Consider the following 17,131-nt stretch of genomic DNA (forward strand, 5'->3'; position numbering starts at 1 on the left):
AAATTGAAATGAAATGATAATTGCCGATATCTGAGGAAATAAAATGGTAGCTGGGGTAATAAAATTGATAAATACTGGTAGCTGGGGATACAAAATTGATATTACTGGTAGTTGATCTATACTGTTTCTATGTGATACCCACCAGTCTACTAGAAAGCTGTGAAGTCAAAAGTTGACGCAAGCCTTTAGCATCAAGGTTGGGGTCAACCTTCTTTCTTCTTCTCAATGTTACAGGTTCTGAAAACAAATATTATCCATACTATCTCAAATACTATAAATATATCACAGCCCTTACATCATCAAATACAGAAATTATATCACAGTCCATACCGTTTCCAAAGACCAAAGTAATCTGACAAGTTTTGAAATAGTGTCCACACATTATCAAATAACAAGCAGCCATTCACAATTAATCTTTTCATGAGGCTGGGAGGGTGTTTAAGGGACAGACCCTAGTTTCAGCCATTGAAATTGCACACTAAGTTTAGCTAATCTACAAACCTGTAACACATTTGGATAAAGTACAATTGAGTGACACATGAGTCTGTGATTTTGAAATGGTGAAATACCCTCTAAAAATAGACTAAAACTTGACTCCATAACTGTTACTTCTCGGATGCACGCACGTTTTTAAAAATAAGACAAATGCATTTTGTGATACTAAAAACACCAGGATGACCAAAAACACTTCGAATGTACAGAAATGGATAATCTAAGCAATAACATTTAAGTAAAGTATCACTTCAGTTATCAAAAACGGTTCTAATAGTAAACAATATGCCTTAGTGTTTAAAAACTAGAGTATGTCCCTTTAATGCCAGCGTATGCTGTTTAAATGTAAAAAAACAAATGTCTGAAAAAAGAACATCCCTTGGAAAATTAACATCTTTTACATATTATGGTTTTATAAGTGGAATAGAAAAATATGATAGAAGTATGCTTTGTACACTTGTAAACATGGTGGTAATTGGGAACAGCCCCTAAAAAAACCCCAATTAAAGTTGTACATAGGTTTTGAAACAACTTGTAAGAAAAATGGCATATGTAACAGTCACATGTGTAGTATTCTCTATACTATATGTCTCACCAAAATCAACCTCCTTGTCGGAATCACTGCTGACTTCTTCCTCATCGTTGGGAAGTATCAGCTTCGTCTTGTCGAGAGATGCCAGATACGACTCCGTGTCAATACGAGGTCTGAAAAACAAAACATAATTGATTGATTTTTGAAATTTGAACCAGTGAATACAGAATTAGTTTTTTTCATTTGTCAACACACAGAATATATTTCAATTTACTTGTAGAATATACCTCCACAAATACACACACACACACACACACACACACACACACACACTATGTTCATTGATTAAAAACCCTCCACTGACAAGGTTCGATCCTACGATCCAGGCACCTCAAATCTAAATCCCACCATATCTCCCTAGAGTTTGTTTGTTTTGTTTAATGACATCACTAGAGCACAATGATTTATTAATCATTGACTATTGGATTGGATGTCAAATATTTGGTCATTTGGAAAACAGGAAAACCGCTTCATTTTTCCTTTAGTAGCAAGGGATCTTTTAAACGCACCACCCACAGATAAGATAGCATATACCACAGCCTTTGATCAGGGGTGCACAAATGTGAAATTGTGATAGTTGCCCGGTGGGCAACCAGTAGCTGAAGTTTGGTTACCCAACATCATCTCTTGGTTGCCCACATATTTCATAAAAGGGTTTATGAATATAATTTTGAACTGTCTTTAAAATGAAACTGAAATTTAAAATGTTTTTATTATTATTATTACTTATCAATTTAGTTTTATTTCTTTAAAAATTTTCCTAATGCAGAAAGGGATCTTTTATATGCATTTTCCCACAGACAGGAAGGCACTGTATACCACAGCCTTTGTCCGGTTGTTGTGCACTGGTTGGAACGAGAAAAAACCCAATCAGCTGAATGGATCCACAGAGGTGGTTCGATCTCGCTTGGGCTGTCACAGTCATAATACTTTGATGAACTCAGGGCTCATCCAGGATTAAAAATACCTGTAGCTAAAAAAATGGCCAAATGGGATTTTTATTTGCCATAATGAAAATGTTTTAGCCAAAATTGTTTTGTGTAGTACTGTATAGAGTATTTATATATGAATATGAAAATGCATCTTTTTCAGCTAATTACGTACAAACTGGAATACGTCTGAATAACAAAATTATTCCCAATCAAAATCAAAGACAGCAATGGGGGTAGGGGCAGTTAATATATTACTTTGATTTTTCAGTGGGTGCGGGGAGATATGCAGAGTTGGAAGCCAATGCCCTCTGCAAACACCCCCCAAATTCTAAGGCCATGGCATTAATAAAAATCTGAGAGCCAATACTCTTCTTCTTTTTTCATTATTTCTATAAAATAGCAATCTTTATTTTGGTTTGAACTGCTTTTAATTGTATTTTAAAGTAACCCATCTATTCCACATCCCAACAATTTCATAGTTTGCGCCATTTTGTTGATTCCGCATCGTGTTAAATGCTTGTTGTTGATTTCAGCTTGTAAAATACGTAGCCTAAGAATGCTGACTTCACGTTATAACAACTATCTATTTATGTCAAAAGGTTTTTATTAAAAAGATAATGAATTCAAATTTACGGTCTTTTTAAAATCTGGCTAACTTTTGAGATGTCACCTCACAGTCACCAAATTTATATAATATTTTATCTAACAAATATCATGATTATTTTTAACTAATTGTATTCAGTGTACGTTTAACCGCAATTTGTATAAATACTGCATGTTCCTTTCCCGTGATCGCGAAATGCATGAGTGCGAAATTAACAAAGACAACGGAAATAAACAAACGAAACAGCAATTAAGTATTCATTTATGCAAACAACTATTTGGTGGTGTGTTGTTTTTTTCTCACAAATTTACATCAAGATTTACTTGCATGTAATCGTATTGTTTAATGTCCGCGACAATGTCTTTTGACATGTGCAACAGTCTCAGGTGACTGTCAAGTGTGGCCTATATGCACACTGAGAACAGCCAGCGAACGTTTTCCTAACGTTCGCGAACTATGTGATTGGTTCCTGACGTGGACATCTGGTTTAACGTGAAGCGCATAAACCAGTTTAGCAGACATTTTTGTTTTGCTCGGTCTACTTGAACTCGGCCCTAGCCTACTTATCGCCCTGAACTAGCATGTGTATTGAAACTGACACGCAATTTCGGCCCGTTTTTATTACTTTGGCTCAAAGACTTTACAAAGTTAAAATAACATGCTACAGATTTTTCAGACTTTTCTTTCATACATGTTGCCATTAAAATTAATAACTGAGATTATTAAAATAAGCAAACATTGTTATGCTGAATTCTTGGTGATACCGCTTCTCGTTACTAGTCACGAGATCCCTGTTAATATTAAAAAGATTAAAAAGATATTGAATTCAAATTTACGGTCTTTTTAAAATCTAGCTAACTTTTGAGATGTCACCTCACAGTCAACAAATTTATATAATATTTTATCTAACAAATATCATGATTATTTTTAACTAATTGTATTCAGTGTAGGTTTAACCGCAATTTGTATAAATACTGCATGTTCCTTTCCCGTGATCGCGAAATGCATGAGTGCGAAATTAACAAAGACAACGGAAATAAACAAATGAAACAGAAATTAAGTATTCATTGATGCGAACAACTATTTGGTGGTGTGTTGTTGTTTTTTCTCACAAATTTACATCAAGATTTACTTGTGTGTAATCGTATTGTTTAATGTCCGCGACAATGTCTTTTGACATGTGCAACAGTCTCGGCTGACTGTCAAGCGTGACCTATATGCATACTGAGAACAGCCAGCGAACGTTTTCCTAACGTTCGCGAACTATGTGATTGGTTTCCTGACGTGGACATTGGGTTTAACGTGAAGCGCATAAACCAGTTTAGCGGACCTTTTTTGTTTTGCTCGGTCTAGCTGAACTTGGCCCTAGCCTACTTGTCTTTGGCCCTGAACTAGCATGTGTATTGAAACTGACACGCAATTTCGGCCCGTTTTCATTACTTTGGCTCAAAGACTTTACAAAGTTAATATAACATGCTACAGATTTTTCAGACTTTTCTTTCATACATGTTGCCATTAAAATTAATAACTGTGATTATTAAAATAAGCAAACATTGTTATGCTGAATTCTTGGTGATACCACTTCTCGTTACTAGTCACGAGATCCCTGTTAATATTAAAAAGATTAAAAAGATATTGAATTCAAATTTACGGTCTTTTTAAAATCTAGCTAACTTTTGAGATGTCACCTCACAGTCAACAAATTTATATAATATTTTATCTAACAAATATCATGATTATTTTTAACTAATTGTATTCAGTGTAGGTTTAACCGCAATTTGTATAAATACTGCATGTTCCTTTCCCATGATCGCGAAATGCATGAGTGCGAAATTAACAAAGACAACGGAAATAAACAAATGAAACAGCAATTAAGTATTCATTGATGTGAACAACTATTTGGTGGCGTGTTGTTTTTTCTCACAAATTTACATCAAGATTTACTTGCGTGTAATCGTATTGTTTAATGTCCGCAACAATGTCTTTTGACATGTGCCACAGTCTCGGCTGACTGTCAAGCGTGACTTATATGCACACTGAGAACAGCGAACTATATGACTGGTTCCCGACATGGCCATTGGGTTTAACGTGAAGCGCATAAACCAGTTTAGCAGACATTTTTGTTTTGCTCTGTCTACTTGAACTCGGCCCTAGCCTACTTATGGCCCTGAACTAGCATGTGTATTGAAACTGACACGCAATTTCGGCCCGTTTTTATTACTTTGGCACAAAGACTTTACAAACTTAAAATAACATGCTACAGATTTTTCAGACATTTCTTTCATACATGTTTCCGTTAAAATTAATAACTGTGATTATTAAAATAAGCAAACATTGTTATGCTGAATTCTTGATGACACCGCTTCTTGTTACTAGTCGCAAGATCCTTGTTAATATTTGGTATTATTATTATATGTTAGGTGTCGGATAAAATATGTAACCGATTGTTCACATCAGAAGATAGAAAATGGCTTAGCCAAATTTTTAGCTCAGAACTGGATGGTTGTTGGTGTAGTTTGTGGCCTTTCACATGTCTTGTGCCCTTTGCTAATAGCCACCATTCTGAAACGTATATGTCTGCACTGAACTCGTCAAAATCATGCACAGTGGATGCTGAGTGAATGGCAGTGTTAGGGTGGATATTTATATAGCCTGTCAGTCAAGTTATCAGTTTCGATCTTTTTAATTGCCCGTGACTGTCAGAGTGCCGTGAAATTTTGATTTTCATTTTACTTGTTTTATGATTTTCTTGGTTGCCCATCAGGCAACTGTTTGACAAAGAATGGTTGCCCGCAACATATTTTGGTTGTCCCGGGCACGCGGACAACCGATATGTGCACCCCTGCTTTGATATACCAGTACCAGTTGTGGTGCACTGGCTAGAACGAGAAATAGTCCAGTGTGCTATCTCCCTAGAGAGACAATCACATGATAACTCTGATGATGCTGTCAAAACAGAATTAGAACAACTCCAGGGCTTCTAGATTATGCTAGCTCCACTCCCATGACTAGTGATATTCAATGTTGGGCTAGTAAATAACTACTATCATCGTGCCCGATGGCTAGTGAATTTCTTTTTTTGTCAAATGGTGCAGCAGTTAAGTCTATTTTGTAAATATGAATATCTTGCCCCCCACCCCTCAACCCTCCGATGTTAAGTGTTTTTAAGCTCTATCTCCCCCTTTAGGTAACATATCTGATTATTACTATTATTTAGTAAAATTGTATTAACTTAAAGTAAAGTAGGGCTAGTGAATTTTTAATCATGGCTAGTAAATTCTTTAAATGACTGATCCCATGGCTAATAGATTTTATAAAAATTCTACAAGTCCTGTATAATTTCACATCAGTGCATTTTGACAGGATTACACAAACCACTGCCAGGTACTATACTATGTCACTATGCCACTATGCCACTATACCAGGTATGTTCACTGATAAAAAAAAACCCAATGGGTCCACTGACAAGGTTTGATCCTATGATCCAGGCACCTCAGGTCATAACTCTACTACTGACTGAACTAAATGCCACCTTATCTCCCTAGAGATACAATCAAATGAGAACTCTGATGATGCTGTTAAAAACAATTAGACCAACTTACATGTTAGAAGCCGATGGCAGGGAAGTGACACCGCTCAGCATCAGATACCGGTAATGTTCTCTGAAAACAAACAGTAACAAGTAGTACTGAGAGTATTTCTAAAGCACTTTGATATGAACAAAGATATTTTTAACCATATGGGTAATAAAATGAATTAATGTTTAAAATATTTTTTTATTATACGCCAGTGTGTATAATATTGCTCATGTCATAACAATCACTCAGTATCTAACTAGTGTAATATTAGCGTGAGGTGAGCGTGACATAGATCACTTGCTGACCCAATTTGTAAAAAAATAACCTTTTCACGAAGATACTGACAAGAAGTATATTTGAATATTGGTTATAAGCATAATCTTTTTCTAACTTCTCCAAGCTCTCCGAGTGTTTGTCATTATCATCATCATCAACATCACTACCAGCAGCTGCACTAGCAAACATAAGCAACTTACAGGAGAACAATTTTGTCATAAAACTATAATTTTAATTGCTCCTCTTTGGCTTTTTCTATCATTGTTATTACTATCATCATCATCATCATCATCACCAACACCATCATCATCATCATCCAGGCACAGCAGAGCAGGGGGGGGGGGGGGTTGGGCACAGTCCCCAATAATTCTGAATACAAAATATTATTCGTAGTAACTCTTGAAGCAGAAATTAATTTTACTTGTAGAATGCAGAAAATTGCATTTCAGGACATCTAGTTTCAAAATTTTATGGGGGAGCATACCTGTCCCCGAATCCCCTAGAAACTTTTCCTTGCGCCCTCGATCTCAGTCAGCGCCTTAATGTCTACTTGCTTTTGCTGTACCTGTCATCATCACCATCACCATCATCATTATCATTGTTGCCATCATCAAATAAAACTGACTTACTTGAGAACAAGTTTGTCGTAAAACTCTTTGATTTTAGAATCACTTCTCTCTGGGTGTTTCTGTAACCACCGAAGTATGTACTTGTTTTCAAACTGATGAAAAAACTCCTGCAAACAATTACAAATAATGAAATTCTGCTGTCCACTACCTCCGCTTCATATACGGGGATGAACAAGGGTCCCCAAACATAAATATTAAAACATTTCAAGCTAAGTACAGTACTCTATGATGGTGAGTGAATCACACTTAATGAAGAAGAAGTTTGTTTTGTTTAATGACACCACTAGAGCACATTGATTTATTAATTATTGGCTACTGGATGTTAAATGAATGTGATGAAAAAATGTCACTGGTAAACCCTCTCCTTTGGCAAATTCCTATCGCAGCAATAGCACTGTCATTGGTTCCGTTGTTATATTTGAGCCCAACACTGTGTCTGTATTCTCTCGCTTTCTCGGTCATATTCTCTGTCCATGTTTTGTTATCTATACTGTTTTTATACACTGGCGTAAGAAGCGGGGGTATGTGCCTCCCTTCTTTGTAGGTAAGCCTATATATATATATATATAGTGTGTGTGTGTGTATGCTTTATTGAACCATCTACATAACCACCATATCACACTTATTATTGATATTTTATAAAAATAATTGAATTATGGGTACGGTCCATAATTCTGAGAAAAATAACGGCTATTTGAAGAGCAGAGGTGTGACATATTATTTTGAGTCACGTGACGGGCATTTTCCGAATAACCGCAGTGTCAAAACAATTTACCAAGCTTGTGTAACGAGAACGCTTGAAAATAAGTAATTAAAAAATAATAAAACATGTACTGAATGATAATAAGCTTATACATTAATTTATTTTAGTAACAGAAGCATGTTAAACGTCGACAATACCGACTAGTTAGGCCTTTGCATCTATAGGTAAATTTATCGTGAGTCGTACACAAAAAACTCTAAACATCTGGATCACAAACAGCGTCATTTTCCACCTTGTTAAATTCATTATTATGCAAAATATGCCATAACAGCTGACTTGGGATAGGAATTGTTACATTTTTAAAGAATACTCTGAACTAGATGGTGTTTATATACGATGTGACTATATACAAAGGCCGTGTATATAGCCTTCACTAACGAGGGCTGGCTATATTCATAGCAAAAATGTATATAGGTGGTAAATAAGTACATGTATTTGATTGATCCATATTACCGAACCATCTGGAACAGGAGGAATACATACTAAGTACTGTACAAACAGTGCATTATCTGAACAGGGGAGGGGGTGGGGGAGTATATGAATTTAGCAGACCCTTTTGTGTACGTTTTCCATAGATATATGAATAGCATTATATTGTCCCTACAGTATGAACAAAAAATTAATAATAATAAATAAATAAATAAATAAAAATAACAATTACAAATTATCTGCTGCTGAGGTAGATTATCTGAAAGAGAAACTAACTGCAGACAGTACACAAACTAACAACAGGGCTTGAACTTAATAATTTTTCACTAATTGCAATTTTGAGGCTGCTTATGTAAATTTTGTAAAAAAGTTAATTTTACCGCAAATAAATATGACTAAAAGGTTATTTTGCTGTATTTAGTCACATTTCAAATGCTAAAAATTGCAAGGGGCAATAAAACTGAAAATATATTTTTTTTTATAGGCTACTAGTAAAGCTGAGACCACTCCCGGGTCCCCCTCTAAATTTATGTCATGTTTCTATAACAACCGCCCCCACCCACGCCACCCCAACGTGACGTGATTTTATCAACATTATAATACATGTAATAATAATAATAATAATAATAATAATAATACACAATTATTACTACTACTACTACTACTACTACTACTATTATTAGCCTATTATACTAGCGGGCATTAATAACGCAATTTCCTTTTGTCAAAATAATATAGGTTCCGGTTGGACTTCGTTGACGCTATTCGTCAATGTACATGGTACAGTGGTACACATTATTTCAGCAGCATGTAAAGGTCGACTTCCGGCCTGTTCCCAACATAAGGGGAACAACGCTAAAAACGCATTATCCGGTAAATCGCGCACACGCAACCACTTGGCGAAATAACACTTTGCACGTGCATTTCCTGATACCCGGGCACACTCAGAACACGCGGGTGGCAATGAGTATCTCACTCCTACACGATGCCTCGGTTGAAAAAAAAAAAGTTTGTTTTATTTAACGACGCCACTAGAGCACATTGATTTTTAATCTTATCATCGGCTATTGGACGTCAAACATATGGTCATTCTGACACTGTTTTTAGAGGAAACCTGCTGTCGCCACATAGGCTACTCTTTTTAACGACAGGCAGCAAGGGATCTTTTATTTGCGCTTCCCACAGGCAGGATAACACAAACCATGGCCTTTGTTGAACCAGTTATGGATCACTGGTCGGTGCAAGTGGTTTACACCTACCCACCGAGCCCCGCGGAGCACTCACTCAGGGTTTGGAGTCGGTATCTGGATTAAAAATCCCATGCCTCGACTGGGATCCGAACCCAGTACCTACCAGCCTGTAGACCGATGGCCTGCCACGACGCCACCGAGGCCGGTGCCTCGGTTGAACAACGCCGATCGGAATCAAGCCATTGGCTTGTTGAATGCCGGAAACTCGCAATTGCGGGTAGCACAACGGTTCCACGTGCACCCGTCAACCATTAATCGGCTCCTCAACCGATATCAGACGACAGGGACCGTCAATGACCGCCGTCGTTCGGGCACACCACACGTAACGACCAATAGACAGGACCGGAACATACGGTTGCGGCACCTGCGCAATCGGTTTTTGACAGCCGCAAGCACTGCCAGGACTGAAGTGGGAACCAGGGGACGACTCATCAGCGCCCGAACTGTCCGGAGACGTCTTGCCGCAGCACGACTGCATTGCCACCGACCCTACCGTGGCCTTATCCTCCTGCACAGACATCGTCAAGCAAGACTCTTATGGGCCAGGAATGGTGGGCATTTGCGACCCAGGAGATGGCGAGATGTCATCTTCTCGGATGAATCGAGATTTAACGTGAGTGTCACGGACAGACGTCGTTGCATTTACCGCCGTCGTGGAGAACGTGTCGCGCAGGCCTGTGTTCTGGAGAGGGACTGCTACGGGGGCGGCGGAGTCATGGTTTGGGGCGCCATCAATGCTGACTTCCGGTCCGAACTCGTGGTGGTACAGGGAAACCTTAATGCGCAACACTACGTCGACAACATCCTGCGGCCGGTCCTCCTCCCATTGATGAGACGGCATGGCGGAAACAGGCTCGTCTTCCAGCAAGACAACGCTCGGCCGCACACTGCAGGCGTACACAGGCGTTTCTTCGTGCCCACCATGTCACTGTGTTGGACTGGCCAGCAGTTTCCCCGGACATGAACCCAATAGAGCACATGTGGGACGAGCTGGGACGTCGTGTTCAAAACCAACCGAATCCACCACAGAACTTCGCTGAGCTGCAGCAGGCATTGCAGCATCACTGGGCAGCCATCCCACGACGTGTGGTGAGGCGCCTGTGCATGTCCATGCCTAGGAGGCTGCAGGCGTGCATCGCAGCACATGGAGGTCACACGAAATACTGACTCTCATGACGTTGACATCGCCAGAGACGTTATGCACGATTCACTGTTGGCGGCTGACAGTGCCAGTCAGATGGGCCAGTGGTTGGTCTCACTGGTGGTATCAGTTTCATTTTTGTGGGATCTCGCATAATAAAATAAACCATGATCATTTCCGAGATTGCGTTTTTATTGCCGCCTAGTATACTACCTTTTTGGGGTGGAGGGGCGGTGTTTTATCGGGAGGAGTTTTGGCTATAAAAATGGAAGATTAACGTGCGTGCACACATGCACAAACGGCAGGCTGAACTTGTCCCTGCACGTAGAACTGGATTTAACTGGGTTAAGTAATAATTAGCCAACCTTTGGATGACAAAATATGCAACAGTACACTGTTTTTTACGCTATACATTAAAACCGAAATACCACTTTGCAAACCAGTCAAAATAATTTGCACACGCGCCTAATAATAATAATAATAATAATAATAATAATAAATGGTGAGTTCATGTTCCGATTGTTTATTATTTTATTTCAGCGTATTCGTGGTTATTTTCGTCATGAAATGATATATTTTTCATTATTTGCCATGTATATAGCCGGCCCTCATTTGCCAAGTCTCTATAGATGGCGACCGTTTATATAAAATCCAAAAATACATTATACGGTTGTTGTATATATAGCCTCATCACTACGAGTCTGTTTTTCCGTATTTTTTATGTCTCATCACAAGAAGAGTTCCAAATTTTTAAAATTAAGTGTATCATGGAATTCCCTCGATTGTAGTTCAATTAAAATATTTTGGATCATACAATAACTAGGTTTGGTATTCCAAATGAATGTAAGTTTCATTTATAATGCATATTTAGAGAAACAAGGCCCACTAAATCCATGATTGAGCTCCTTTAATGTAGACTATGCTTCTTAATCACTTCTATCATCTAAACATTGTTTAACTTTGTAAAGAAACAGCTTTTTAAACCAATACCATCCTAAATCAATCTAAACAACTTGTGAAACTTATCAGCTAAAACCTCCTCACCCTCACTAATTGCTTACCCTGACTTTATGCCTGCTTACTGTGTTTACCCTAACTCCACTTGACTTTATGCCTGCTTACTGTGTTTACCCTAACTCCACTTACCCTGACTTTATGCCTGCTTACTGTGCTTACCCTAACTCCACTTACCCTGACTTTATGCCTGCTTACTGTGCTTACCCTAACTCCACTTACCCTGACTTTATGCCTGCTTACTGTGCTTACCCTAACTCCACTTACCACTCCACTTACCCTGACTTTATGCCTGCTTACTGTGTTTACCCTAACTCCACTTACCCTGACTTTATGCCTGCTTACTGTGCTTACCCTAACTCCACTTACCCTGACTTTATGCCTGCTTACTGTGTTTACCCAACTCCACTTACCCTGACTTTATGCCTGCTTACTGTGTTTACCCTAACTCCACTTACCCTGACTTTATGCCTGCTTACTGTGTTTACCCTAACTCCACTTACCCTGACTTTATGCCTGCTTACTGTGTTTACCCTAACTCCACTTACCCTGACTTTATGCCTGCTTACTGTGGTTACCCTGTCTACACCTACTGTGCTTACCCTGTCTACACTTACTGTGCTTACCCTGTCTACACCTACTGTGCTTACCCTGTCTACACCTACTGTGCTTACCCTGTCTTACCCTAACTCTACTTACCCTAACTTTATGCCTGCTTATTGTGTTTACCTTGACTCTACTTACCCTGACTCTTAACTTGGCTTACCCTGAAATGATATCTCCCATGAAATCCAATGATATCTTCAATACCCGCCATCACATGGTCAGACACCTGCACAATTAGAATACAGCACTGATATTACACGTATCTAATTACATTCAATCTGCAGGTAACCAACGAACATAGGTACAGTTAATCACATGGTCAGACACCTACACAATTAGAATACAGCACTGATATTACACGTATCTAATTACATTCAATCTGCAGGTAACCAACGAACATAGGTACAGTTAATCATCATATAACACTTAATCAGATATAAATAACACTGATTATATATACATACATACATACACACCTACACAATTAGAATACAGCACTGATATTACACGTATCTAATTACATTCAATCTGCAGGTAACCAACTAACATAGGTACAGTTAATCATCATATAACACTTAATCAGATATAAATAACACTGATTATATATACATACATACACACACACACACACACACACACACACACACACACACACACACCTACATACATACATACACACACACACACGCATACCTACATACCTACATACATACCTACATACCTACATACATACATACACACACATACATACATACATACATACACACATACATACCTACATACATATACACACATACATACACACATACATACATACATACATACATACATACACACATACATACATACACACATACACACACACACACATACACACATACACACAATACAGAGAATATTACATGAGTTGCCATTAGATACCTTTTAACATATGAGTTGTTCTAAGTAATATCTAATGAATTAAAGTGAGTTGAATAGCCAAACTTTTTTAAAAACTAGTTGTAAGATAAATAGTATCTAATGGATACGAGTATAGTATTCTATTTCTTCAATATTCTTTAAAATGCTGATGCAAAGAAATATAAAATATCTGTTTCAACTAAAACTTATATATGGCGTTAGTTCTTGCATTTAACTTATAGATAACAAACCAACCAGTTTCAATTTAACTTATATGTCACTGAGCAATCAATTTTGGTGCTGCTTATTTCATTGGCTAGTGCAGCTGTTGTGGCAGGGTCATTACCCTGAAGCTGCCAATAATTTGTCTTTAAATATATGTAGATAATGTTCTCTTTCATTCCCACTACCGGTCTCGGTGGTGCAGTGGTTAAGCCATCGGACTACAGGCTGGTAGGTACAGGGTTCGCAGCCTGGTCCCGGCTCCCACCCACAACAAGTTCTTAAGGGCTCAATGGGTAGGTGTAAGACCACTATACCCTCTTCTCTCTCACCAACCACTAACCAACTAACAACTAACCCACTGTCCTGGACAGACAGCCCAGATAGCTGAGGTGTGTGCCCAGGACAGCATGCTTGAACCTTAATTGGATATAAGCACGAAAATAAGTTGAAATGAAATGAATCATTCCCACTTTCTCCCTCCACCACCCCTCCCTCTCTCCAGCTCCCGCTCTCCCACTCCCTATTTCTAATAGAGTTCTGCCCCCTTGATTTTGAACTGGTGGGTAAAAAGGTATAAAAATATGGAACTCACTTGTGAATTCAACTCACAGTACATGCTGATGGACTTTTCTGTTGCCAGCTGAACTTGGAAAAATCTCACCAGTGGTTTGATACTAATTCCCTGAAATAAGAACACACATATTCTGTCATCATTAAGTATACTGGATAGAGCTTTCCCAAGAAAGACAGTTACGAAATATATTTAATAGCATGCATTTAACAAAGGGAGCTAACTATATATATGTATGTATGTATGTATGTATGTATGTATATGTATGCTTTATTTTTGCGTTTTTCGCATTTGAATAAAATTGATGAAAATCAATTCACCGTGAAATTAAAGGCTGACGAAAATTGGACAAATTGAAAAAAAATTAGTCTCGTTCAATCAGACCAGAGTCGGGCTGAGATCTCATTAGACTAGTAGTAACAATGCAACACTTAAAACTTTAAATTAAACAAAAATACAGAAAATATTTATTATAAGATAATAAATAATACTACGTTTTGTATGGTTTTCCTAAGTGATGGTGATGAAAGCAACACACGTTTAAAAATAATCAGGGGTGGGGTTCTACAGCGATACTACAGGCCTTTCCCCAGGATTTTTTTAAGGCGCTTACATATTTAACATCATTATAACACAAATCAAGCCAAAAGAAGTGGGGTAGTGGGTTGAAAACAGTTAAGTGTTTGCTTTCAATCCAGCTAATCATGTTTTGTTTGTTGTTGTGGGGGTTTTTTTGGGGTTTTTTTTTTTGGGGGGGGGGGGGGGGGACTTTTTTTAAAGTAACCCATCAATTCCCGACACCCAACAATTTCATAATTTGCGCCATGTTGTTGCTGTTGATTTCAGCGTCGTGTTAAATGCTTGTGATTTCTGCTTGTAAAATACCTAGGCACTTTAATAATAAAAAAACGTTAATAAAATTAAAATTTACGGTCTTTTTAAAATCCAGCTAACTTATTAAATGTCACCTCACAGTTTTACAAATATATATCTAGCATTATCTAACAAATAGGATTATTGTAAACTAATTCAGTGTACGTTTAACTCCAATTTGTATAAATAGGGCCTACTGCATGTTCATTTCCCGCGATCACGATCTGCATGCGTGCTCTCAACCATAGGTACAAAATTAACCAAGACAAAGGAAATTACCGAAACTGCAGTTAGGTATTCATTGATGCAAACAACTATTGTTTTCCTACAGATTTACATCAAGATTTACTTCTGTGTAATCGTATTGTTTAATGTCTACAACGATGTCAGCTGACTCTGAAGCGTGACGTACATTCGCGCACCGAGAGCTTTCCTCAGTTCAGCCAACGAACGTTCTTCCTAACGATCGCGAACTATTCGATTGGTGTCCGTCATGTCCATTTGGTTTAACGTGAAGCGCACAAACCAGTGTAGCGAACGTTTTGTTTTCGCTCGGTCTGGCCTAACTCAGCCCTTGGGATAGCCTACATGTCTTTCGGCCCTGAACTGGCATGTGTATTCAAATTGACATGCATTGTCGGTTTGTTTTTATTACTTTGGTTCAAAGACTTTACAAAATTAAAATAACAAGTTACAGATCTTCCAGACGTTGAATCACCGTCACATTGCTGTCATACATGTCGTTAAAATTAATAACCTTGATTATTAAAATAAACAAACATCATAAGGCATACGATTTTAGCAAATAACAATGTAGTTACGGTTTCGATATGGTAAATATATACCAGGATTAATGGTGACATGTTTTACTCAAGAATTTCACCTTCAAAGATGTTTATTCAATTAATAGGTATTTTCTTTGATTTGTCTTGATGCGTAATTCCCAAGCATACAGACATTATTACAACAAGCAGTTATCTGACGAATTAGTAGTAGCCAATCACCTGTACCACGTGACCAGCACAAGCCCGCCGACAATTAAAACGGTGCGATCAGTGGACCTCAAAGTGAACATCTAAAGAATTGCAGAGATACCAAATGGAAGTGTGATAATGTGTGGTGAATGACGTTACGGATCACAGCTCCATTGTTTTGTATACATGTTACAAATTAAGCCGACACGGTCCTGCAGTTAAGGCGCTTACCAGACATGAAGGCGCTTACTTGGCTGGCTAAGGGAGCACGGGCCGTGTCGGCTTATCGCTCTAGGGAAACCCCTGTACTATACTTATAATTCATATTGGGCCTTTACATTAAAGGTTTTGCCATTGGTCAGTCACAAAGCATAGTGAATGAGTATTTCAACAGTAATAAATATTGTTTAAATTAAACCTTAGCTAGCATTGCGCCTTCACATTTCGTTTTGTTTTTGGGTTCGTTTATTATACGTTTAAGGATTATGAAAAAGTGCACACAGTAGCCTAAGCAGCTTGCGTAAGCTTACGGCAAATTTGTAAATAATAAACATTTTTGTTTTTTCTTTATTGGACGGAAGGCATGGTGGATTCATGAAAATAAATCGTGCAAAAATAAAGTATTTTACAGTACCTGGATAAAAACCGTGAACATGATGACAAATAGTGTGGACGTCACAAACATGTTCTTCATGGGAATCTCGTCCTCGTTTAGAAGAGCGACCAGCGAGAAACAAACCGCGCCTCGCAGACCCCCGTACGCCTGGAACAGAGAAAATATACAGACTTAGAGGTGATTAAGCGATGGCTTATTGTAGGTAATTCCAGGTCAGGCCATTGGCTATCCAGAGACCGGACCCGTGACAGACATGCTCGAAACTCTAGTGGTATATGAGCATGTTAATACTCATCAATTTCAGTTAAGTGGTGGGAACTTGGAAGGAAAGAAAGAAAGAAATGTTTTATTTAATGATGCATTCAACACATTTTACTTACGGTTATATGGAGTCAGACATATGGTTAAGGACCACACAGATTTTGAGAGGAAACCCGCTGTCGCCACTACATGAGCTACTCTTTCCAATTAGCAGCCAGAGATCTTTTATTTGCGCTTCCCACAGGCAGGATAGCACAAACAATGGCCTTTGTTGAACCAGTTATGGATCACTGGTCGGTGCAAGTGGTTTACACCTACCCATTGAGCCTTGCAGAGCACTCACTCAGGGTTGGAGTCGGTATTTGGATTAAAAATCCCATGCCTCGACTGGAATCCGAACCCAGT

The 17,131-nt window shown here is 38.3% G+C and overlaps 1 protein-coding gene across 1 annotated transcript in view; it reads right to left on the minus strand.

Moving 5' to 3' along the window:
• Positions 1 to 17,131, minus strand: part of LOC121371817 (Na(+)/H(+) exchanger beta-like) — a 49,770-nt gene that overhangs the window by 2,861 nt on the left and 29,778 nt on the right. The window contains exons 15-21 of the mRNA XM_041497991.1: positions 16,484 to 16,612; positions 14,024 to 14,113; positions 12,467 to 12,532; positions 7,104 to 7,210; positions 6,223 to 6,282; positions 1,088 to 1,197; positions 143 to 237 (exon numbers count right to left, since the gene is read on the minus strand). Of these exons, the coding sequence (XP_041353925.1) occupies positions 143 to 237; positions 1,088 to 1,197; positions 6,223 to 6,282; positions 7,104 to 7,210; positions 12,467 to 12,532; positions 14,024 to 14,113; positions 16,484 to 16,612 (657 nt within the window). The remainder of the gene's footprint in view (positions 1 to 142; positions 238 to 1,087; positions 1,198 to 6,222; positions 6,283 to 7,103; positions 7,211 to 12,466; positions 12,533 to 14,023; positions 14,114 to 16,483; positions 16,613 to 17,131) is intronic.

This window comes from Gigantopelta aegis, chromosome 1 (genome assembly GCF_016097555.1).
Source record: "Gigantopelta aegis isolate Gae_Host chromosome 1, Gae_host_genome, whole genome shotgun sequence".
In the NCBI taxonomy this organism is placed as follows: Eukaryota; Metazoa; Mollusca; class Gastropoda; order Neomphalida; family Peltospiridae; genus Gigantopelta; species Gigantopelta aegis.